Source organism: Petromyzon marinus, chromosome 10 (assembly GCF_048934315.1).
Source record: "Petromyzon marinus isolate PM22_M1 ecotype Great Lakes invasive population chromosome 10, UKy_Petmar_22M1.pri1.0, whole genome shotgun sequence".
Classification (NCBI taxonomy): Eukaryota; Metazoa; Chordata; class Hyperoartia; order Petromyzontiformes; family Petromyzontidae; genus Petromyzon; species Petromyzon marinus.
In genome coordinates this window covers 10,995,386-11,020,818 of record NC_133676.1, presented here as the reverse complement: position 1 = coordinate 11,020,818, position 25,433 = coordinate 10,995,386, and the positions used below count along the sequence as shown (strand labels likewise).

Below are 25,433 nucleotides of genomic sequence, written 5' to 3'. Positions count from 1 at the left end.
TCCCTGTGCCGTGTCAGTAATGGAAATTGTTCAAGCATGCTTCCCCCATGCTGGTCAGTGTGGGCTTGTGAAGGGGTGCCAAGGACCGGTTTAGAAATCACTCGCGACTGATGTGAGCCGCGACGTGGAATCGAACCTGAGGCCATCACCAGGTTCATAGTGCAGTGCACTAACCACTGCGCCACCGCTCCACCCACAAGCATAATATATATATTTAAAGTTTTGCTGTCTGGCTGGTGCGAGGGCAGGCACGTGTGCGGTGGTGACATCACCACGCACATCTATGTGAGGACATCGCTCACATCCCGTGGCGTTCAGCCGGGTTCTTGAGTCCGCGTTAATGTCACCCCCCCCCCAACTCCACCCTAGCCGTGGATCTCACGCAAATGCACGGGCAGTGCTAGTATTAGGTTCAAACAAGGTTCAGCCCTTTGTCTTCCGACTGCTGGTTTAAAGGCGATTTGTTTTAAGCATCCGCAATGCTGGTCAATGTGGGTTGGCGAAAGGTGTAATAATAATTATAAAAAGCAATTTGTAACGTGTAATAAATTTCGCGAAACAGACGAACCACTATTCGAATGCGGACTCGCGAACGCACGGGGGTCACGGTTACGCGAGTGTCAGCCTTCAGCTGACCTACAACAGGGGGTTTGAACAGTTCCCGTGCAGAGCAGGAGAGAGAGAGAGAGTTCCAGATCAAAGGTGCAGCCACAGAAATTTCCCCCTGAGCCAGGACGGTCCTGACTGGGGACCATCAGCAGATCTTGGGGGCATCAGCAGATCTCGGGATTGTGCTCCTTCGAAGACCGTGGCTTCTCGGCGTTAGCGATGGCCCATCACTCCTTCAGATACCTCTTCCAGGAATCAAACTCAAGGCAGCCAGGTTCACAGCTCAGTCCGCTAATCGTTGTGCCACCGCTAATTCCACCTTACCTATGTAATGTACGGACGATCACGACAAACAAAGAAATCTCCTAAAACGCAGCAAACTTTTCCCGTCACTGGAAGCCTGGGATGCGATTAAATCCATTGTGCTCAAATCCCCCTCTGCACTCTCCTCCCTCCCCTCCTCTCCCCCTACCACCTCCCCAGCACCCATCCTACATCCCCACCCCACGCTGCATATGTTTGGCAGCAACTGTACACGTTGAGAGGGGTGGGCGGGCTGGCAGGCGGGAGGGAAGGAGAGGGGTGGCGGACCAAACCATTCGTGCCTAGGACTTGGGGGTATGAGGTGATCAGGGATGGGGGGGTGGGTGGTGGGGAAACAAGGCTGCAGGGGAGACCATAGAGCAGTATTTAACGGGGAGTTTCCTCAACAGAGCGCTGGCGGATGGGACGAGGTGCCCGGCAATAGCCCCGCCGGTTGGTGAGTGGGGTGACTCGCCCGCTCGGGTTTTGGTGCCTCTTTTTAGCTTCCTTTTTTTTGTGCCGCGGTGGAGCACCATGGTGGTCCGCCCCATAAGAGCGTGAGCGGCCGGGATTTGTTTTTTGTCCCGCGCGCCGCGATTCGGCGACCCGACGAGGCGCCGGCGGGCGACGTGCGGCTGGGGGGGGGGGCGAGTGAGCGGAACGGGAGCGAGGGAGGAGCGGAACGAGACAAAGAGACGGGAAGGGGAGAGGCGATGAATTTCCAGCAGCAGCAGCTGTCCATCTCGGCTGCCATTCGCGCCGAGATCCAGCGGTTCGAGAGCGTCCACCCCAACATCTACGCCATCTACGACCTCCTGGAGCGCGTGGAGGAGCCGTCGGTGCAGAACCAGCTGCGAGAACACATCATCTGCATCGAGGGTGAGTCCTCCTCCACCCTTCACCCCCCCCTCCTCTCCAATAAAGAGGAGCATGCAGAGGTCACGCCATGACCTTTCCAGGCTATTGTTTTTGATTAATATAGGGGTCCAGGAGCTGTGTCGTGCTGACGGACGTCACGCAAACTGATGCCACTTAACAAAATAACACTGCCCGTGTCATCATGCATCACTACCACCACGCTGCAGTGCATCAACTTGTATTGTTATATTGAGTCACAAGGATAATTTAAAGATTGTCACAGGACCGTGCTTATTGCAAAGGTTTTTATTATTATTATTAAATACAGTGGATTATTAGCCACGAATTTTCGAAATAAAATTAAAACAAGACGGAATTTAAAAAAAAATTGTATTGCCTTGGTGACAGAGTTATTGATGGTGCCTGTGAGTGTTTTTTTTCTTCCGAAGCTGGGAAGTGTAGGGCGCTTTCTTGATGAGTGCCATAACAATGTCACTGAGGTGCACATGTGCAGGCATCCAGTGTCTCGCCTTAGTCCTGCGAATGGCAGTGTGTTGCGTGTCGTTAGCCTGCACCCAGACGTAACGGCTAACTGCTCAAGAGATACGCGGTTATTTACTACCAGCGCTGTCTGTCCCAAAAAAAAAACCCGCATGCAGCAGAAGAGCCAGAGAAATCTTTACAGCGGACAACTTACCATTCATTACTGCAGCTCCGAGGACCTCGCAGCGCTTTGTAATTACGGCAGGATTAGTTGTCAATCGCCTCGGCACAGTCACCATCGGCGTTCATGCCAGAGCCCCCGTTCCTTTTTTTTTGTGAGACCCAGAAAAAAAATGAATGGATTTACACCTGCCTCTCAAAACACTGCTGCCGGAACAGCCTTCACCACGGGCAATAATTTGCCCTCGGACCTTGAATGAAGATGTACTGTACTACAGTGGGCCAGGCTCTGATCACTGACACAAATTGAGGTTCCATCGTTGTCGTTGCGGCCGCTGACTTGGCTGCCTCTTTTACGATGTCGCTCGCCTTTGTTCCCCAGCCATCATTTCCATCGGCGGTGTTGTTGTTGTTGTCCTCGTGGGCGCTTTAACCGTTGACCGGAGTGGGGGGATTCAATCGTTTGTGCACGCGTCCGAACGGGACAACTCGGGTCGTCTCCGCGGTGACAGAGTCGACGTGGCGCAGCGAGTGGCTCCTGCCGAGTGAGTCGTTGTTCGTCCCTCACGCGCTGGCTCTGAGGAGTAAACATCACCAGCACACCAGGCCACGGATTTATGCATAGTGTGGTGCTCTCCGGGGTCAACGCCCGCTTAGCTTCCGAGATGTGACAAGATCGGGCGCACTCCGGGTCGCTTTTGGTTCTTGCCAAATGACCAATCTCTTGGCAGGACCCTGCTGAAAAAGAGCGTTGAGACTCACTGAAGCTTTCCTGGGTAAACAAGCACAAAATCACTCATAGGCCATGGATGAAGCCAGTTGTCACACGAACAGTGGGGCGACGTGGCGGGCAGCAGAGCAAAGTACAGCAAAATGCATTGCTGTACTCTACACCTATGCTCCCACATCTATGCGCTCTGCCTTCACCAACCCGTACTGACCAAGATGGTGAGGTCCTCATCCAGCAGTGGAATGAGAAGTGCTATATTCTGGGGTTCATTGCAATAAAAGTCATGTTCTTTTAATGCGAATAAGTCCAATCAATATTTTGTTTGGTCTCAGAGCTGGAACTGTGCGCCCTCAAATGCAGACCCACATTTAATTTCATAGGGTTTTTTTGCGTGCAATTATTTGATGGCAAGGCTGAGACTAGCAACTGACCACACTTGAGAACCACAGGCAGCCGCTTGGATTTGGACCCGGGTATGTGCAGTGCCAGCTAAGCTCAAAGACGTCTGCACACAAGCAGATAAAATATTAACAAAGCGAGCGGTGTCACACATCGAAAATGAATGCTGAAGGAAATCAGAACAACAATAACAAAACCTTTCTTTAGCACCTTGAAGGTCTCAGGTCCTCAATTCGTGCTTAACAAACCAACCGCTATCTGTAGTTACAACAATTACGAGATTAAAATCAGGTAAACAAATCACAGCTCATTGTCGCTCATTTAAATGTTATTAAAAGCCCATTTAAACAATTACGTCTTGAGGCGTGGCGAAACAAATGGACAGTGAAATTGGTGAATCTTCCCCTCTCACGATGCCTGGCGCATCATGAGAGGGGAAGTTCGACCACCGTTAGCTTATAGGACGGAAGGCGTCTTAGTGGGCTTGCGTCGAGTGAATAGAGTTAGTGACCTGCGACATGAGACAGCAGTTTAGTTAGGTTAGGGGGAGTGAGATCATTTGGAGCCTTATAAGCTAAAAGCTTTCCAGAGGTGATTGGCTTTTATTTATTTACTTGTAGACTATACATGGCAGGGAGCGGTGGCGCAGTGGTGAATGCACTACGCGATGAGCCTGGTGTCCTGGGTTCCATTCCTGGCCACAGCAACCCGCAGCTATTTGGCTGGCAGTGTGAAGTATGGTAAAACAACCCCCATGACCATCACAGCACTGGGAGACCTTCATCCAGGAGTGGATTGAAATAATGGATTGCAAATATTTTTTAAAGTATTTTTTTCCCTGCCATATACTTACATATGTTACGAACAAAGTGCCTGATTAAGCGCTCGGGATATTGGACAAGCAGCAGCAATTCGTCGGGAAAGATTTTCCTTCAAGTGTTCCCTTTTGCCGGAGGGTCAAGTGCTCGTTGTCGTATGGGGAAAAAAAAATGAGAGAGGCATGTAATACTCATGTGATGGAGCCTCAATCATTATGTTACGTATAGACTTTGTGTCATGATGGAGGGCACTGTTGGAGAACTCCCATACCAATCCACATTCTCTGGATTTCCTTCTGGATTCTTAAAACTCTTAAAACTCTGAGGACTCTTTGATATCTTCTCCACCCGACCTGCCATTGCTCGCCGCACCCTGATGATTTGTGCTGCACAAACAGCAATCAATCCAACCCTACTCATTATCTATTAAAGGTCCTCTCTCGCTCTCTGTAAGCCTTAATATTACCTGAAGAAGGACCATCGTCCAAAATGCAGAGATCCCAAGCCTCCAATTAGCATGGTTGGCTATGCACGGTGCATATATGTACATATATACATGCATGTCTGCATTGCTGACGTTGTGATTTCCAGCTGATTGCGATGTATAGAAAGCAGGCCCACATGGACACACTTACACGTGTAAGAATCTCGCTAAAAGAAAGGCATATTATTTGATTGCTGTAGAAAACTTACGTGGGCAGGTGCTCCCCCTGAAATGTTTTAGCCCAGGAACTGCACCGTAAAATTGGGAGTAAAAGATGAATTGTCATGAATGTCCAGCGCATTTCAAATTGCCAAGAAGCAGAGCCATGCAGCCTTCAGTGCAAACAATGTGGCCTGCAGTGGCAGCAGCGTGTAGACCAGAGAGACATATGGTCTGAGGTGATACGAGCGTGTCGTCTACAAAGATACACATACGTACAAAACCTCACTTTTATCTAAGTGGCAGTAAAAACAAAGCCCCGTTGAGGCCTGACAGGTGAGGGCATTCAGGTGAACATTTTGGAAGGGGCACATTTCAGAGGGGGCAAATCATTTCGCAAAAACAAATGTCTTGCACATGTAAATTGAGTGTTCATTATATAATATGAAACGTATAGAACATATAATTCTGTACACATCGAGAATTATCCAGTATTTATTTTTAAAATGTTTTACACTATATGAAAACAAACAGAAAAATGTGTCCATGACGTACAACGGCCATCCAAACATTTATGGCGCTGGCGGAAACTGCCACTTTCTGCACACCCCACCTCTGCCCCACCTCGCCCCCTCTCCCGCTCCTGAAGCTCACCTCTGGTTCACGGCAGTTGGGCAGAGGCCGTGTTTGGTTTTTACCTGCCGTGTTGGTTGCCGCGGTGTGGCGAGAGGGTCGAGGGGGGCTGGGGGGGGGGGTTGCGCCTGGCTGAGAGCCCGAGAGTCTGGCCCAATGGATTGCGATGCACAGCGTGAAAATGTGTACATTGCGCTGACCCCCTACCTACCAGCTGATTTATCGCATCTACGCTTTTGCCACGAGCTGCCATGCGGTGAAGATTTATGCGGAAGGGCTACTTTTGCCTTCGCGGTGAGTCGGCGCGCACACACCAGTGTTTTGCGAGCGATCTTTCTGTGACGTTGCGTGTCGGGTGGCGTTTGTCTCGCCTCGCAGGGGTTACATTTTATTTGTGTTGTTTAGTAATATGGCGAGGACTCTTGATATTATTTATTTTACTTTGGACTTCTTGCGCGCCTCGTAGATTTTACATCGAGAAATTTTAATACTGTATTAGCTCATAAAAATCTGCAACTTCTTTGAACGAGTTTCCACAGAGTTGACAGTTGGCTTTCGAGTGCTGCTTGCCATGTAAAGATTAATTCCCCTGTAATACGATGAGTGATTTGGGTTCACAATTTGATTCAAGAATCACGTTTTTTTTTCATTGAGTGATGAATGTTGCGCCTGATGTGACATATAACGTATATCATCAGCCCGTTCAAAACGAGTTATAAAGCTGATTTTAAGAATTGCAGACCAATTAGCCTCTCTATCACATTGTTCACAGACATCATGTGGGAACAGATTAATGGAACGTCAGCCTACCCTGTGAGCTGGCTGAGTTGAAGAAACGCTTCCATACCATTGATCACACACACACACACAATTGATCATATTTTGGAAACGACAAATCTACACACCGTATGTACACACATGGTAAAAACAATTGGTTTTCACAATTTGATTCGATGCAAGTACCGTGAGCACAGCAGTCGACTTCAATTGATGAATCGATGCATCGTTACACGCCTCACATTTTCTCCCATAAATTTCCAAAAGCGTGCCTGCCGCGATTATTCAACGCTAATGTTTAAAATACTGCGACATTGCTCGCAAGTCTAGGCTATTGTGCACTTGTCATAACGTGCGTCCCACTGAAGAAAATAAAACAATCCAGTTGTTTTAAATTCAAGGCTTGAGTTGCATGCATGATCTGCAAAATTGTCAGCACAGGTTGCCTCGTTGCTAGACTTATGCGATTGCAAATTTCGATGTGCACGCCGCGTCGATCAACGTCTTCAGGTTTAAATTGAACACACTAAAAATTTTAGTTGAACACTAACACGGCAAGCGTTGTGCCTTTAAGAAAAGCCATAATGTATTTGGTGAAGGAGAATTCGTATGCTACGGTCGTTTGGCAGAGGCTCTGCTCAAATCACAGTGTTCCCATCTATAATTAATTCTCCGCGGAGACTTTGAAACGTCAGTTCATAAAAAAGGTGCAAATTGGAATGCCTGTCTCGGCCAACTTGAGAGGAATTCCTGAAACGTGCCAAGGCCAACGTATTTTCAAATGTGAACGCGATTGTTTGCAAACCGCTCGCGTATTTCTTTCCCCACCCCGACTATCGATGAAATTTGTTATTCCAGGTTTTAGAACGCCTGGAGAATACACTAAGTCAGCATTATAGCAGAGCACAAGTTTTTTCAAAGGGCCAGCCTTTTAAACTGGTGGAAACGCGTAGGTTACTCAGAGGACATCCGTTGAAATAAAACGTGCGAGAGAACTCGCACGTTTTGCACACATCGTGTGCATAAATGCATCGCTAATTGCAACCCCCTCACCGTCCCTCCCACACCCTCAAAACACGTGCTCATGAATATAAAGTGGCTGTACACAATAAATGGCTCTTGGGCAATAGCTCCAGAACACTGCAATACGCTTCGCAGATAAGTCATCGTGCTGCTTGTAATTGATAGAGATGCCTTCATCGGCGTAACATACGGCACTTTAATTCCGCCGTCTCTGTAGATGCGTCGCGCTGGCGAGATGTTAATTCCCTCGCCTGGTTTTCAGGATGTCGTGGGTTCAATCCCGACCCTGACGCCTGCATATTTAAAGTGTGCATGTTCTCACCGTGGGTGCGTGGATTTTGTTTCTGGGTCCTCCAGATTTTACATCCACATTTAGAACAAAATGTGTTCAGAGTATTTGGCTGCGATACATTTTCCCACGATGAGCCACTTCTTTGAGCTATCATTTGTGGCCAGGTCGCTTCTGCAAATAAAAAGATGTACAGCTCGGTCGGCCTTACTTGGTAACATAAAAATAGTTGATAGTTTTTTTATTGTATCGTGCCTGCTTTGCCAACATAAATCATTGGCGCGGTGCCCTCTTTACGTTGGCATCACAGTCGGTTGCACGGGGCCGGGGGCTCACGAGCTGTAGTTCAACTTTGGGGGGCCTCTTTGACCCGCGATTTAATTTCACGCGGCCCGTAGCTGCACAATGCATACCTCTTCCAAACGGCCCACAAACGATATCCATCCATCGATGGAGGAGTCTCAGAGCAACGTGGGTAATAGAGGAATGGTTGAGCGGAGATCATTTTATTCGGTTCTGGATGAGGAAAAGGTTCCCCCGCCCATGCGAAATTTACCACGATGCATACACTTTTTAGAGCGTTTTTTGTTGCTAATCCTTCATTGAAGGAGCACAGATTACAGTGGTTTTACTGTGGACCACAAAATAATACCACGGTAGTCTGTACTCCTTCAACGGAGGAAGAGCAAAACAACACGATCTCTCCCCTGAAGCCCTTCTCATGGCCAGCAGACTTTGATATTGCCATTTAGCTCCCGAACAAATTTCCATATGCAACAGAATAGAAATTAAGGGCTCTCTCTCGGAGGTGAATACGCTTTTACCATTGCTGGGTTCTTCGCAATGCTTCTAACCAGCGACCACGTTTGTTCCACGGGGAATTTGTCCAGGATGCAGGGAAGCTCGCTCGTGAATATCCGCATGACGACACTTGCAGACAAATAAATCCCAGTGAGTTATTTCGGTTGTTCAAACCTACAACACGTGTTTGATTGCCTGAATGGTGGCATGTGTCTTCTGTGCATAGGTAAAAAAAAATCTGAAGCCCAAGTAAGCTAAAAAAAAGTCACATGGCTCCTGGGAGAAAGATACAATTTATTACAGCATAAACTTACTCTTGTTTATTGTTGAAACACTCGTAGAAGTGCTTGGATGGTGGTAATGCAAAATTTACTGCAATGCGTAAATAAATGTCCATTCTGACACATCGTTTACAACGACACTGGATTCCCCAACTAAGTTGTGTTTTGTTTGCTCCTCGAGAGGTGGGGGGGGGGGAAGAAGAATCCTGACACAGTAAGAAAAAAGAAACTTGCTCGTATTGTGTTCCCCAAATTACGAGCGAACCAGGAATCTCCAGAGCACAATGGCGGGTTGTCTGCGATGAACATCGTGAGCGTTTTGTGAGCTCCGCTATCCGTGAGGAAAGCAGGCTCGCCTTCCACGTTCAGGTCGCACGCGCCTCTCCGCAGACGCACCTTTTATTTTTTTTACTTTGACATCGTGGCATTTGCGAGCGATATCGCAAAGAGCTGCCACCAGAGACGAATGAACAAAATGTTTTTTGGCGGTTGGTGTTGTGGTGGGGGTGTGAATCAGGCACGTTCAAGTGGGCGGTGGGGGGGAGGTGTCATTGGCATTGATACAAACCACGGACCTCTGCGGTCTACTCGCTGGTGTCACTACATATTATGTTTTCTCACAATCCCCACAACTCGTATCACTTAAAAAAAACCCTCTTTCGTCTGAATGCCGTTGTCACTAACGACTGCTTGTCGCCACAGTCTACGCACACGCACGTGTCACTACAGATCATGTATCTTCGTAGTCTGCATGCTCGTTTCGCCTCAGACCATGCGTCTCTCTGGTCTACACGCTGCCGTCACTGCAGGCTACATTGCTTGCAACCGAAGGCTGCACGGCTTTGCTTCTTGGCAATTTACAATGCGCTGCACATTCATTACATTTAATCTTTTACTTCCAATGTTACGGTGCAGTTCCTGGGCTAAAACTATTTCAGGAGGAGCACCTGCCCAGGTAAGGTTGTTACAATAAGCAACTAATACGTCTTTCTTTAGCAATATTATTACACGTGGAAATGTGTGCACGCGGGCCTGCTTTGTAAATATTGCAATCAGCTGGAAATAATCAAGTCAGAGATGCATGTACGTATGTATGTTGAACTTCTTTCACACCGTGCATAGCCAACCGTGCCAATCGGAGGTGCGGGGAAGGACAACAAACATTCATGTTGCGTGCATTGTTACCGTTGCATTTTCACTGGTGCTTGTGTGCGAGCATGAATTCTCTTCTATTGGCCATGCATAATTTAGAGGTCCCATCTGAAGGAATGCAAATCCCTGGCGCGGCCGGCGCTTCTGTGTGGGATGATTATCGGTCTCTCAAGTCCACATTAGTCTCCTTATCGTCGCAGAAACAGCACACGGAAGAGCTTTTTTTGTACACCGATTCCTCCTCGTGGCTTCTATAACTCCGGAGGGGCCGTGGAGACTGCTGTCCGATGTGCCACTGCACGTGGCGTTTCTACGGAAGAGCTGAAATATTAGATATATTTTTTTCTATAATAATTTATAGAAGCAATAATAATCGATTACATTTTTGTTCGTGCCATTTATGTAGCTTCGAGCCATCACAAAGGTGTGATGTTTTAGAGACGGATATATTTTGCCAGGAAGGAGCAATGTTGCTGCGTGCAATCCCAATTGAGGATTTTTGCAGGTAATAAATAAAGGGCAATGTATGTGTACGTACGTATGTTCAGCTTCTTTCGCACCATACATAGCCAACCGTGCTGGAGGTGCGGCAAAAGTGGACCATGTCGTGGCGACACGATGGCCTACTCGTTTCCAATGATGTCACGGCGTCTTTGACATCCACTGCAAAGCAGATGGCACGTATTAGTATGGTTAATGCCCCCGCAGTAATAACCAGGGCGGCCTGCTTGATTCGAACCACGAGCATTTACAACAATTGCCAAATGCCCTTCCACTGAGGCGATGTCACTGACGGTATGTCCGTGTGCAGCTATAAATAGTTCCCTTTAATCGCCTGCCGTTGGAAGGTAGAGTATAATGCAGTAGATTACTACACAGAGCTGTCCTGTGCTGAGCAGAGTGGCCTACCCAGTCTCCTAAGTGCATGTAATTGACTTGTGTGAATGCAATCCCTGGAGAGCAGGCTATCGCTGCTGGGGATGACAAAAGATTCCTTGCTGGACAAGTGGTGTAAATGATTAAACCGATGATGACGACGACGACGACGTTGGCTCTTCTGCTACGATCCGAGTAGTGACGTGTGAACATATGAATTGATTGGCGGTAGCCCGGGTCACCGCAAAATTTTGGTGGACTGGGCATAGTTTAAGGTTTTTTTTTATATGAGCATCGCTGGTACTACCCTGTCCTGACGGAGGGCGACGCTGGGAGCGATGATGACGACGATGTCGATCCCGCCAGCACGACCATGACCGCCGGCCGTACCAAGAGAGCACCTGGTGCGCCATTGCCTCCAAGTGGTCTCGCTCACAAAGACAAGGGTGGTGGCCACCCCCGTAAGAAGCAGAACGTGCTGGGGAATGACCAGACCAGCATCCTGATGTACTTTCAAAACAAGCAATAAACAGCTGTTGCCACACACAAATCCCCAGCAGCCCCCCTTTTTTATGGGTGTTTGGCATTTGTTTTTTTACTTCGATATTTGGCGTGCGTATCGGGCTCAATGACATCTCCCGTCTTCATAGGCCTTCTGGTTTCAGAGTTATGGAGGTTTTGGTACCCCCGGGTCACCGCCAATCGATTCATATTGTTTCTGTGTAACCTGCTGTGATTGAAGCACTCGAGTGTGGGACCAGCAACAAATGTCATTCACCACAGCACTCGTGCCAGGCTAGGTGCACTCTGAGGCCGTCTCCGTGAAGTGTCGAAGGCTTGCTGGCAGGAGGTCACGGGACAGGTGAAGGTGTAATGGGTCAAACTGCCCCATGACTTCCCAAATCACGTGCCACTCTAGCCACCCTTTACCGTGGGAGCATACACGCACAGAGATCCACCGTATCGCCTTAGCAGACTGTTGGGACAAGTGCTGTTTCGCGAGCACGTGTGAAGGCCAGCACGACACGCTTGGAGGTCGGTGGCCAACTCCACGCCCGGCCACCTTTGTCTCCCCATTGCTGATGTTTTTTTTTACAGAAGGCATCAGGTACAGTACAGTACTCATTTTAAGGCTAAAACGACCCTGGGGAGGCCCTCAGTTGACACGCATTGATGGTGTTAATCATAGGCCCGTTTTGGCCCAACCCCCCCCTTCTCACTCCTCGCTCTCCATGGCAACTGTCAATCTGATGCAGCTAGGAGGCCTGGGGCCAGTGCCCTAAGCCTCCTTCACTCGCCATATCCCGACTCCTATGTGAGTGGTTTGGATCTCAGAGGCTATGGATCATGTCAGTTTGGCGAGTCTTATGTTAGCCGGTGGTTTCTGTGTGAGTTTATGGATCTTGTTAGTCTATGTTCCTGCATTTACCCAGGGGTCGTACATTAGTCTATAGGTCCCATGTTAGGTTATGCATGCTATGTTAGTCTTGTTTCTATGGAAACGCATAATTCCCTTGGCCTCTCTCCACCCGCCAGGTGCCCCTAGCAAAGAACCGTAGAGGCATGGTACACCATGTCCAGAATGTCATAATTGGCTCTCCCATATATAGCAGCAAGCAGTGCAGTGCAAATATTTTGACACACACACATACGCTTTCTCTCGGTGCGTGTCCTGAACTTTAATTGCGGTGAATGAATCGCTCAGGAGATGTCGAGGTCAGCTCGCTGGTGTTAAATAGCACGTCAGATAACAATTCGGGTAGTGTGCTCTTTCACTGGAATTGACCTTTGCTAATAATGTCCAAAATAATCACGTGCGGCGGTTAACCCAACAGAAGCTGTCACGGGGGGGGGGGGGCGGTTGCCTCACCATGCCCCCCCTACTCACAGGTGTCATAAACAGGTTAACGTGGGGGCAGCTTTGAGGGTGAACGGGCCACTGATGCACGCGTTGTTCGTCGGCAGGGAAAGCCTCACGTTGGTGTTGAGAGCCGAGGGTGACCACACACATCTGCTGCACTGCTGGGGATTCGCCTAATTGAATATTTAGGCCGCCGGACAATCGCGCGCAGTATTCGCAACGGTGCACACAGCCTCTTCCCTCTCGTGTTTGTGTTTTAGGGGCCCCCGGGACCGACCGCAGACAGGCGTGCCGCCGAAAAACTGGGTCAGGGCATGACCTCCATGTGCAAAGAGGCGGAAGAGGCAGTGAAAGGATTGTGGGTTACCCCAGGTCGTTATGGAAATGTGTCGGGAGCCCGGCCTTTGGGAGTGGATGCGGAGCGAGGCTCTTGCGGCGGCAGCAGTTGCTGCCGAGCGCACCACGGCTCGCCCCGCATTCAGATCTGTCCAAGCATGCAGCCAATTATAATTGTGCAAAGTGCAGGCTTTTTCAAGGGTAACTAAGTGGGTCCTGTGGCTGCCCACATGGTGTATGTGTGGGTGTGTTTTGAGAGGGGGAGAGAGAGAGAGCGTGTCTCCGTGTGTGGTAGGCTTCAGTTGAATGTGTATGGAGAGCAGTGGCGTTGTGGTCACTGCATTGCTCGAGGAATATGACCACTGGGAATTCCATTCCCGACCACAGGCCAACGTCAATGGCGAGTGATGTCCTGTTCCTCCTCCGGGTAGACTCAGCCTTAAATGAGTACCTGCTGCAGTGTATAGACATCAGGACTGGGGGAACAATAGGCAGGCAAGCGTGGTGTTAACCACACAAGCCCCTGGTGTGCCATGGAAATCTGAACAGGTGCTCGCTTAACGGCACTATGTAACGGACATGGGTGAGCTCGTCTTAGCAGTAGCATTGTTTTAGCATTGCGCTGCAATCCCATCGTCTCAGTTCAATTCTTGCCCACCGACAGCATTGACGGCAAGCCCTTTGTGAACATAACCTCGGCTTCCTCCAGATCAACTCGGCCTTAAGTGAGCCCTTCTCAGGATGCGTAAACGTCGCTAACGCCAAGACAGAGGCAGTCAGGCATGCGTGGTGTTGGCATCAACCACCCACCCACTCCCGGCGCCGTTGCTGCCTGCAAAGAGATGCACGCTCTGAAGCAGCATTCACCCCTGCAGTCTACAAGGCTCAATGGAGGATGTCTGTGTGTGTGTACACGTGCAATGTGTGTACTGTGTTCCTCCCCGGCCGACAAGATAATATGACAAATCGCTAACCTTAAACATCCAATTATTCATAAAAGTTGAAGGCATTACAGTACTATAGTAATAGAGCAAGTGCAGAATCACCGAACCGGAATTGAAAGCATTTCAAGCATTTAGCGTGGGGCCCTTGAAATTCCAGGTCCTGTAAGCATATGCTACTTTTGCTACTAGGATAATGCGGCAGTGGCTGCAGTTGAAATAATGGGCAAGCTTCTTGAATTCCCCCCTCCTCCTCCGTCCACCCAGCAGTATAAATGGGTTACACCACAGTTGGCCGATTGGGCAGGTGGCGGGTGTGGTCGTTGTCACTTTCTGACCCACCCCTATCTGACAGCTGTGAAGAAAGAGCTTCATAACTCATCAGATTTCTCCAGCATAAATGAAGGTTCTGATTCTGGTTGGTTAAAGCAAGGGAGACTCTCTCACCTCTTCGAGAATGTCTGTCCAACTTAGAAGAGTAGGCCTAATACCCCTTAGAGGCGCTCCATCGCGCTCCTTGTAAGTGGCGTGGACAAGCTATTGCAGGACTGCGCCTTTACCCTTTCATGGTTGCACAATCGAGCGGAACATTAAATACTGCAACTGCTCATCATTTCACAAATGGAATCAAGTGCCTCTCTTATGAAATACATGCCAAGTGGGTGGCACTTTGATGTTGTCTTTCACAAATAGCTGCAACACTTAACCTTAATCTTGGCCTTTGCAGTTATTTGATGTGATCGGAAGAGAGCAAATGAAAGCAGAGACATGAGCAATTAGCCTCTTTGATGTGAAATTTGACTCTGTCATTGACTTAAAAATCAAACGACACCGAATTAAGGGCTTCATTTAATTATGCACTTAAGCTTCGTAAAAAAAAGTACTTTCGAAGACATCCCAATTGGGATTGAAAGATGCCGTCTTGAACATGGACGTTCTGCTTGTATGATATGTCTGTATCGGTCCACTTTAATATAGTCTAGGCCCTAGGGCATAGTGTCGCAGCTAGCCGTCGTACCTAGATCAAGAGATTCCTAGCTGAGCCCGCCTTTCATGTTGAAACCAAAGGGTCAGATGTGTGCGATGCGTTCTCATTTGTTTTCTCCGCTTTTCAATGACGGTGCCAGGACAACTGATTTCCATCCAGTCAACCGGCAAGCTCATGATGGTCAAACGGCAAAAGTCCTGGATGTTGTGTGCAGGAGGTCGTTGGTTTGAACCCCACCCTGATGCCCGTGTATTTGGAGTTTGCATGATCTGCCCGTAGTCACGTGGATTTTTCTCCAGGTCATCTGGTATTTCGCATACCGCATTTATAACACGAATTTAGAGCAATGGTCCACATGATAAGCCACTTCGGTTGAGCTATCATTTGTGGCCAGGTTGTTTTTGAAAAAGAGCTATATAGCACAGTGGGCCTTATCTGGTAAAGAATGATTTTTTATCATTTAGTTTAAAATCTGTACAGCATACTCATTCACCAACTGCCAGTGAACCGGTGTAGTGCAATGGTTAGTGCATTGCACTATTAAATCAGTGACTTGAGATTGATTACCTACCAGTGCTAACATCCGTGGTGAGTCATATCTGAACCAGTGCTGGCTTTCACCCTTGACCAGCCCCGTGACCAGCATGAGAAAGTATCGTCAAAGAGTGTGGAGGACGCCTTAATCCAGCAGTCGATTAACCAGGGCTGTAAATTATTGATAACTATTAGTAGGGTTGTAAGGATGAATTTCTCATACATTAGTTGATTAGTGCGAGCAATATTTGACTTTCGGTTCGCATGCCTGGCATCTAATGGGTTCATATGACCCCTCCTGCCACTTGAGGCTGTTAAATTCACCTCAACAAATAAGAAAGTCATTAATTTTTGATTCGAAATCGCAAGCCACAATTGTGGCAATGAATCAAATCGTGAAGGGTGCACAAAATTACAGGCCCAGTTATTAGCATGACTGGAGAGTTACAAGAATGGATGCTTAGCTTTCGTGGATATGAAAAAAAAGTGTGAAGCAGAACGATTTATATCCTGCGTGTTATAATCAGAAACTTAAACTGGAATTCCCCGAGAGTTTATGCTGTCTGCAGTTTTTGGACGGATCTGAGGCCAAGAAGATGCGTTAACGTGAACATGTCCCCGGCATGTGACAGAATTGTATTCTCATCTGTGAAAAATGATTTCGATTTTGGTTCAAATGAAGAAATAATGTTTCGCGAACTCAATCGGCAACCATCTTGGGAGCTGCAAAACCCAATGTGCCTCCGGTGTTGCCAGTCTTCAGCCTTTCATCAGCGTGATTACCTCTTCAAACACAACTCTGTAGGGTCACGCATAATTTCAACATGCTTTTTTTTTATAAACCACATGTATCGCTTGAAAGAATATGTTTACGTACTCTTGAGTGTACAGCCTGTGCAATCCGCTCCCCCCATAAAATGCATGCACGCTTTTATGCTATTTATGATGTACGTACGTACGTTGAACTTGTTTCGCACCGTGCATAGCCAACTGTGCTAATCAGAGGTGTGGGGGAAGCACAACAAAATAAACACAAAGCAGTTGTAAAGAAATGAGTTTTGCAAATCCAGATTTTAAAGTGCATAGCTCCAGTAACTTCCTAATTTCTGAAGGACGAGCTTTCCAGACGGCCGCAGAAGCACATCTGAAAGCGCGCCCTGCAGTGACCGTCTTTGTCTGATGGTTAGCCAAAAGCTGTTGCGAGTATGACCAGAGTTTGCGTGATGGTGAGCACTCTCCCTTACTGTCTCACTTAGAAGTTGCGCAGAGACGAGAGGTTTTCAATATGCATTTGGCGCTGCCACCCGAATCAATCTGCACAAACCATGCTCCCGCAGCCATCCCCACCTCCCACACACTCATGATTCGACAGCCAGGCTCTCGTTTTAAACCTTTGCTCAGCATCCGACAAATACATCTTGAAGTGCCGATGAAAGTGGTCTTCCCAAATTGATCAACAGTGTGTGTGTGTGGAGCAGAACGTTCTTTGTCTCCACATAGATTAAAATATGTATTAGTCGGTCTGTCCCTTGGCTTGGCTCTGCAGACCCATATTATCTCATCGCATAAACTCAACTATATATATTAAAAACAATTTTACCAAGTAAGATTCTCTGAGCTATTTAGGTCTTTTGCAGAAGCGACCTGGCCACAAATGATAGCTCAACAAAAAGGATTATCATTCGGATGGATATTCATAGCAGCCAAATACTCTAAACGCATGTTTCTAAATGTGGAGGGAAAAACCGAAGGACCCGGATAACAATCCATGTGACCACGGGGAGAATATGCAAACTCCAAATATACAGCAGGCGTCAGGGTCGGGATTGCACCCACGACCTCCTGCATATCACGCGAGGTAGTTAACATCGCCTAGCCACCGTGGTGCCCGTTTAAGCAAGCGAAGTCTGGACCAGTTGTGCAACCTTCAGGGTCTCATCAGCAGAGTTCGGCTTGTGAAACAAATGCTGGTGTTGTATAAATGACAATAATAATTATGATACCGTCATAACAATTTCACCTTGAAACGGTACCGCACGGTGTTCTTTCACTTTCGAAGAGAGAGAGAGAGAGAACGACTCGGAGGCGTGAGGAACCACGGTCAAAGCGGGAGGCAGCCGCGCGATGAGGTCGTGCCAAACCACACCGCCAATCTCCTGCGCTCCTCTATGAAGGCGTTTTCAGCCAATTAATGAGTGTTCACATGTGGGAGGAAACCACAGCAGCAGAAGAATACCCGCATGTGTGAGAGGGCAACACTCAACACACCGTACAGGTGAAGAAGGTGGAATTCACATTTTTCTGGAACATCTCCTGGCGAGCCAGGGTATGGCACCCTCGACCCCCATGGGAAGGGAGTTTCCCCATCATTTGTGTGGTGATCCACCAATCCTCGGGCACACAGTGCTGGATCACAGCAGTGGGCCGCGACTGCCGGGGCGAAATCGATTGCTCGCTGATGCTACTGCCTTGAGGGTTATCAGTTAAGTGTCTCCAAACGTCCAGTGTCTACACCTGCAGCAAGGCTGAAGCACTGAGAATTTGATGGGTGGTGTTATACCTTTTGTTACATTATCCCCCCAACTCCATCATGTGCCATCGGCATCGTGTCGATTTGAATCTCTTACACAATCGGATTTCACAGAACTGCATGTGAGATCCTTTAATCTGACCTCTTCCACAGATTCATTGAGTTGTTTTGTTAAGTGTGCTTGTGCACCACTGCTAATGCGGTGTCGCCAAACAGAGTTCTGTTCCATGCAGTAAGGGACAGCACTTTTCCATTCGCTCTGCCACCAAGACTAATGTATGTCACATGTTATTCTCAGAGAGCTGAAATTAAGCACAGAAGCAAATTTTACGTGACGTTTTTTTTTTGCTTTTGCGCAGTCGTCGGCGAGTGGGCTGACACGGCCTGCTCGCGGGTCGCTGAAACCTGGATTCGAACCTGGCGCCTCAGTGGTTCTAGCTCAGTCCCCTGTGACCTGTGAACCATCGGGCCACGTCTAGGTAGTGTTGATGCCTTTGAAGGGGGCGGAAGGCTGCGGGAACCAGATACACACGGATTCAGGGCCCATTGGTGGAAGAAACACGGGGGCAGTGTCACGTGACGGGAAAGCAGGGTTATGGCTCTCGATAAACGTGATCTCTGTGAAGGACGTTGGCGGAATAAAAGGATTTTCTTCGCGGAAAAGTGGCCCCTGCGTTAAAGTGTTACGCAGGTCGTTAAGTGATGAGGTTAATGGTAATGACGATGTCGGTTATGCATGTGTAGTGACTAACTCGGTTTACGAATAAGACTTGGAGGCACTTTCTTTATTAACCAGCACCATCGGGGTTAACACTTTTAAGGTCCATCTGTGATCAGCGACGTTACTCAGGACAGTTGGTAGGCTGCCCGACTGGTGACGCCTCGAGATGGTGAAGTCGACGAGAAGAATGGTGAAGACTTCAGCAGCACGACGGAGATCCCACTCCAAACGACAGCCCCGAGGTCCCGCACAGGGGCCCCCTTTTATACTGTCACCGTGGCCTGGCTCCTCCCCCGACCACGCCCCCTTTCTAGAACCTACCAGCGGGTTCTTGATTTGCCCCCTCTGTGATCTTTCCCCTAGATCCCCCTCTGGTGTATCACGTGGCCTGCTTATGTCAGAGCTGCTGTAAGCCGCAGATCCCCTTCCCTGCCAGCAGGCAGCGCTATGCTGCTACATTACTGATTCTATGTCGCTACACATACAAATGACCGCTGTGGCATAAGCGTCGATTTGAACCTTCCAGTGTACACCCAAACCCAATACCCCTGCTACGTATTATTTCCCTTACTTTGCTCTCGGTGATATTAAAATAACGTTACATCATTCCGCAGTCGTCATTAACATCATTGACTGTCATCTATCCACTGCTGGATAACTTGCTCTAGCTGCAGAGCATTCAATGCTCGTTGCAGAGCTTCAGCGGTTAGAATTCCGCGGCTTGCCGTGATTAATACTTGCAGGTGCATTGAGCGTAAAAAAATACGTGCCGTCGGCTTCACCCGTAGTGGACGCTCAAGATCCTGTGAAGTCGTTCACAGGAGCGGGCCATTGTGTGACGGCGTCACGGTCGAACTTTGCCAAATTTGAGAATTTCCCGCAAATGACACAGTTGGTGATGACACGCGGCAATCACGGTCCCCTATTCTGAAAACTTGGCAGGACCCTCCTAAAATAAAAGAGTCATTAGACTCGGTGAGGTTTTTTTTTTCCCGGGTAAAGCAAGGTTAATACTATAGTAATAGGTTTTATCCTTTTAACTGGCACAAAAACTGACACCTTTATTCAAGGCATCATGTTTGCAATAACCACAGCACAAGCAGTAAAAATGCAAACAAAAGAGACAACTCTGATAATAATAATATGCACTGTCCTTGAATTTGATTGGTCCACACCCGAGACGGCTTTTCTTAGAGCCTAGTCTCCAGTGGTGTTGGACCAGAAGACGCCAAAAGGCGACTGCTTGTGCTGTGGTTATTGCAAACATGATGCCTTGAATAAAGGCGTCAGTTTTTGTGCCAGTTAAAAGGGTAAAACCTATTACTATATCTTGTTACTGGCAAAGGAGGTCTCAAGGTTAATACTAATAATATAAAGACGTGATAAAAATAATAATCCGAATATTTAAAAGTGTTTGAAATAAATGGGCTTTGACCTCAGCCACGGAGAGTGTGTGATCTGCTGCTGCTGCTGGTAGACATGTGTGGGCGTTGCGGATGGTGGGTTCATTGTGTGCTTAGGAGAAACCTGCACATTATGAGCTGTCAAGACGTGTCAAAAGATATGGGTGGGAAACGATTATAATTGTTTTGCCAGTTTCTTTGAGGGTAACGTCTGTGCATGAGTCACGGGCTATAAATAAGGCACAACTGTGGCATGGGTATTTTCCAGTTTTTGTTCGTCGTAAATTGTTTTTTTTGTCTAACGTTCCACTCATCAAATGTAATCGGCAGTGTTCGTAAAATTATAACGGGCAATAATATCGAGGTTTGCAAAGCAATATAACTGAAGTATATTTTGTGGTTGGATCGTTCAAAACACTGACATTTTAACTAGTGAATGTTTGTTTTGTATTAGCTATAAACATAAAATGTAATTTATCCAGTAAGGAGTGTAGTGTATGGGCAGTGATATGCGCACTGTTACCTGAGTTTGGTGCCCAGGTGCCAGATCTAGGGAGCTAAGCTAGGTTCATTCCTGGATAATACTTCGATGGGCAGCCAACATACATAACAGGTGCTACAGGCTACATGGTTCGTAACATATTGCAGTGTTTCAAAATCCATTGTACTGTACTTCTATGCTCCAATATCTGTGCTCCATGCCCTTCATTAACCGGCGCCGTAGGGGTCTTTGGGGCAGGCCCTCGACCAACAGTGGATTACCAAAGGGCAGTACATATGTATTTATGTACGTTGAACTTCTTTCGCACTGTACGTAGCTAACCGTGCTCATATACAGGTTGACTGGGAATGGAGTATAGATTCACTTTAAGTTGCACCAAAATTGTCAGCTCGAACACTTGGATTTTATTTGACTTTCTTTTCGCAAATGTGGCATGGGAAACTGCATTGACCAATTATCCCCCATGTGGCATGCAGTCTCGTAGACGAGTGTTGAGAGATCTTATGTCTCTGGCAGCGAGAGGACAGCTGGGGCGTTAACCCCTGTGGGGGAGAGACACATTTGCTGATATATGCTAAGCGTGCAGCTATGAGGCCAGCCATTGCTTCAGGGTTGTCTCAATACACGCTAAAGCCATGCACGCAATGGGCTGGGAAGAAAACAATTAAAATCTGAAAACAAAAAATATTAGTAAAAATACTATTAAATGTATGTTGACATGTGTACAATATATCATCATCAGCACACTCATGAATGGAATCCTCAACATCGTCCTCAGAGCAATAATTGTTACATTCTTTACCGTCATCATCATTAGCATTGTTAATCCACTGCTGGGTGAAGGCCTCCCCATATCATCGCCTATGCCCACTCTTAGTCCTGTGATGCTACATTCCTCATTCCCACGCAAATATATCTCACTGCTCCTTTTACAAACCGGTTATCCTCTCAGGCGCATTTTCTGCTTTAGTTGACAGTGCTGACCATTGGCCATCATCAGCAGTGCTGTTGTGTGCACTGTGCAAGCCAACTTAGTTGTCTTAATGTTCCTACACAATGTCTGTGATTTGCATATGTGTACTATAATGCTTGGTACATATATAGTGATTCACATAAATTCTGGACAGTGCCGATTGCAGAAGCGCATTGAAAACAATGGGGGAAGCGAGGTGTACTGCACTATGAGTTCAGTTCCTGGCCACAACACTGCCAAGTGATCTCTGAACCGGTCCTGGATCTCTCCATTCTTCACCAACCAGCACTGACCAGCATGGTGAAGTATGCAAAAAATAATCCCATGACCAACACGACATTGTAACGCCCTGATCCAGCAGTGGCTTGTATGTACGTACGTTGAACTTCTTTCGCCACCGTATGTAGCCGATCGTGCTAATCGGTGGTGCGGAGGGGCCTTGACAAAGGGCTGTGTGGTAATGAATTTGATAAAATGGAGAAAAAAACGTAACATATACTCTTTATTCATGGGTTAAAATGTGAAACCGTATGGATTTCATCTCTCTTGAAATGGAACGTTGGTGCCTTGGCTTGCGAGCCCAGTACTTGGCAGTGAGTGCCACTGTTGACCGCCAGCAACACGTTTTGAGGATGATAATTTCTTGTATTGCCAATCCAATTGCAGGCAGTCTCGTCTCCCCAGCGATGCATAAATGGCCTTCGAGACTGCGGGAGTCGGTGCCGAAATGTGCGGCAGGCGGTATCGTACATTTGGGCCATTTCAAATTCGGCTTTGCATCCAAATGGCACGAGGAAGTACGGCTGACGCCGACGTGAGACATGCACGGATGCGGCGTTCATCCTGTGGCGATACGTCCCTGTGACGGTTTGATGAATCGTCATGGTTCAGCACCGTGATTTAATTGAAAATGTGTTTATTTGATATGCTTACGTGAGTGGTGAAATTAGCCGCATCTCATGGCAACAGAGGTCATGTTGAACCCATTACAGAATATAAAACTAAATGCATAGTTCCGTGTCTCATAGGGAGAGTCCTTGCCAGTTGACATCTGGTGCGTCTCACCATCATGGCTGCCGATGAGATGATGAATGTTGAAACTGGCACAGATTTGAACTGTATTAAACCAAATGCTGCTGACAACAATCCCTCCGATTACCACGGTTAGCTACGTATGGTGTGAAATAAGTTCAACAACGTGCAACATGTGGATGATAAGACTCTCCACTGATGTTAGCCATCTCCCTGGAATCAAACCATGGTTGGCAAGTTCATAGCGTAGTGCGCTAATCACTGCGCCACCACTCCTCCACATACAAATTACTGTATACGAATCCCAAGAATACGTTTCTTACATGCACAATTCGATGCACGTATCATGAGCCTAGAAATACATTTCAGACGATTTATCGATTCACCACTCTACCTCTCGTCCGTATTTTTAGGAGTAGTTGGGTAATGTGTGCCACCATTATCAGACGTGTGAGTAGCATTGCTTTAACTAACGAGAAATTAGCCCATGCATGGAAATGAGCCCATCCAATTCTAACATGGGCTGTGTTAAGTAACCAAAACACATGGCTGACTCTGGACAATGTACAGCAATGGTAGGAACAAAATACAATAGTTTGGGTTTAATTAGAGCAAATCATTTGAAAGATGAAATAACCATAAATTTGCCTGATTGGTTGAACCTGGTTCATACTTGGATGGGTGATCAACAGGGCTTGACAGGGGTTGTGGATGTGTGTCTGCGGAACGGCCAGGAGATGGCAGTGCTGAATGTCAGCACCTTCTGGGCTTCATGCAAAAGTCCACGTGTTTAATTTTCCGTCCACATCCCAAACATTCATTAATAGAACTGTCGAAACGTACCATTGCGGGAAGCCTAAAGAGATAGAGTCGCCGTACATTTTGAAACACGACCTGAACTTATTCGCTCGTGGAAAAAAAAAATAACACTCCTCTGAAAATCTCACGACGTCGTGCAAAGCGTGGCTCGTTTTCGCAGTGACAGAGGGGACATCGCAGTCGGTCCCAACCCACCCACCCAAGTGCATCGTTGACTTGAGCCAGCGCGGCGTTCATCCACGGCGCCGCCGCTTCATCGGAGGCTTGTCGCCTAGTCGCCGAGTGGAGTGTGAACAGTTCGCTCTGCTCTCTTGCTTCCCTGCCTCGGGCATTGCAAATCTGTGTGTAACAGGTGTTATAGGCTGTGGTGGGAGGGGCGGTACTCGTTATGGAGTTGGCGCAGGGGCAGTGCAGCGAAATCCGTTGCTCTGCTTTATGTATGTGCTCCCACGTGTTTGCCGAACCGGTGCGCCGAAGTATGGTCACACAACCCTTCTGAGCCTGCAACGGCATGAGGATGCCCTCTTCCGGAGGTGCATTGGCAAACGCCTGCCCGTGTGCGTACACGACGCGAATGAGTACAACTTAAGGGAGCGCCTGCTGTCGGGAGACGGCGTAGGGCACAGTCGAGTGCACAGAGCCTCACCGAGCCTCTTGACGACGACTCCAGGGTTAACATCCACTCGCTTATTTCAGCTCGAATTCAATTGCGCGGCGGCCGCTGGCGGCGGCGTGGAGGTGTCCGCTGGGGCTCGCTTTGTCATTGTCCTCTCTGCCCGAGTGTCTGCCGCAGTGGCGTTTAGATTGCTAGCGAAACGGGCAGCAGCAGCAACGCAGCGGGGCATTGTTCTGTCACTCGCCGACCCCCCTCACTGCCTTCAAGTGGCTCCCGTTGAGAAATGTCCTCTTCTTCTTCTTGCATATGGCTGGATACAGAGAAGCACCTCGTCCAGCAGCGGATTGACAAAAGGGCAGAACGTGGGCAGAGATGGAGAGAGAGTCTTAAATATACTGGAGAGCAGGGTTTAATTTCAGCTGGGTCTCTCTGGGTCGGCGATAGGGTTGCCACCTCTCGTTATTTTTCCAAAATTGTACTCTTGTTGAGCTGGCTGTCCTGGGAAAATATGTAAGGCTTCCCGAGACATTAACAGTCGTGTTTTTGTCAATTGCACAGTAATAATAATACACGGCTCAAGACAATGTATGTCGTTCTCCCCACTTCTGGTGCTGTGAAATATTTTTCACCCCGTGATATGTCCTGGTTTTTATTTTTTCGGAGTTGGCAACCTAAATAAAACAATTCTGCATCCATAACGCCGCATCCACCACACCTCTCTTTCTCTCTATAGCTGTGGTTACTTGTAACAATAATAAACATAGCCTCTAGCGTGCACACGTTTCGCGAATCGGATCCGTTATGCAATCAAGAGCTCGGAGGTGCAGAGCCAGAGCCCCAATGGTTCCCTCGTATGCAAACCTGCACAGGTGAGAGCCTGAACGGGGGTGGGAGCCAGAACAGGTGAGAGCCTGAACGGGGATGGGAGCCAGAACAGGTGAGAGCCTGAACGGGGGTGGGAGCCAGAACAGGTGAGAGCCTGAACAGGTGAGAGCCTTGAGCTGCTGCTTGAAGGTGGCTAGTGCGTATATACTCGCCATGTGTCTATGCCAGTCATATCATATATTTAGTTAAGAAATCAAACTCTGGTCGGACGAATAGCAACTTTACAAGTCTGTGTCCAGACAAGTTAAGAAGAATTGGCTTTACTACCACGTGGACGATAGTCCGGTTGGTGAGTCCACAATCACATTCAGGCATTTATTCATTGAATGTCCTTGTTCAAGGTAGCAAGAATATGTAAATAAATACATAAGCTGTGAATCTCGCGAGAGAGCTTGTCACTTGAAAGCGTCGGATCGGCTCCACCTCTGGGAGCCAAC

The 25,433-nt window shown here is 47.9% G+C and overlaps 1 protein-coding gene across 1 annotated transcript in view; it reads left to right on the top strand.

The window, feature by feature from the left end:
• Window positions 1-1,256: 1,256 nt before the first annotated feature.
• LOC116940920 (arf-GAP with GTPase, ANK repeat and PH domain-containing protein 1-like) overlaps window positions 1,257-25,433 on the top strand; it is a 124,067-nt gene continuing 99,890 nt past the window's right edge. Inside the window, exon 1 of the mRNA XM_032951301.2 lies at window positions 1,257-1,791. Coding sequence (XP_032807192.2) covers window positions 1,626-1,791 — 166 coding nt within the window. The 5' untranslated portion in view covers window positions 1,257-1,625. The remainder of the gene's footprint in view (window positions 1,792-25,433) is intronic.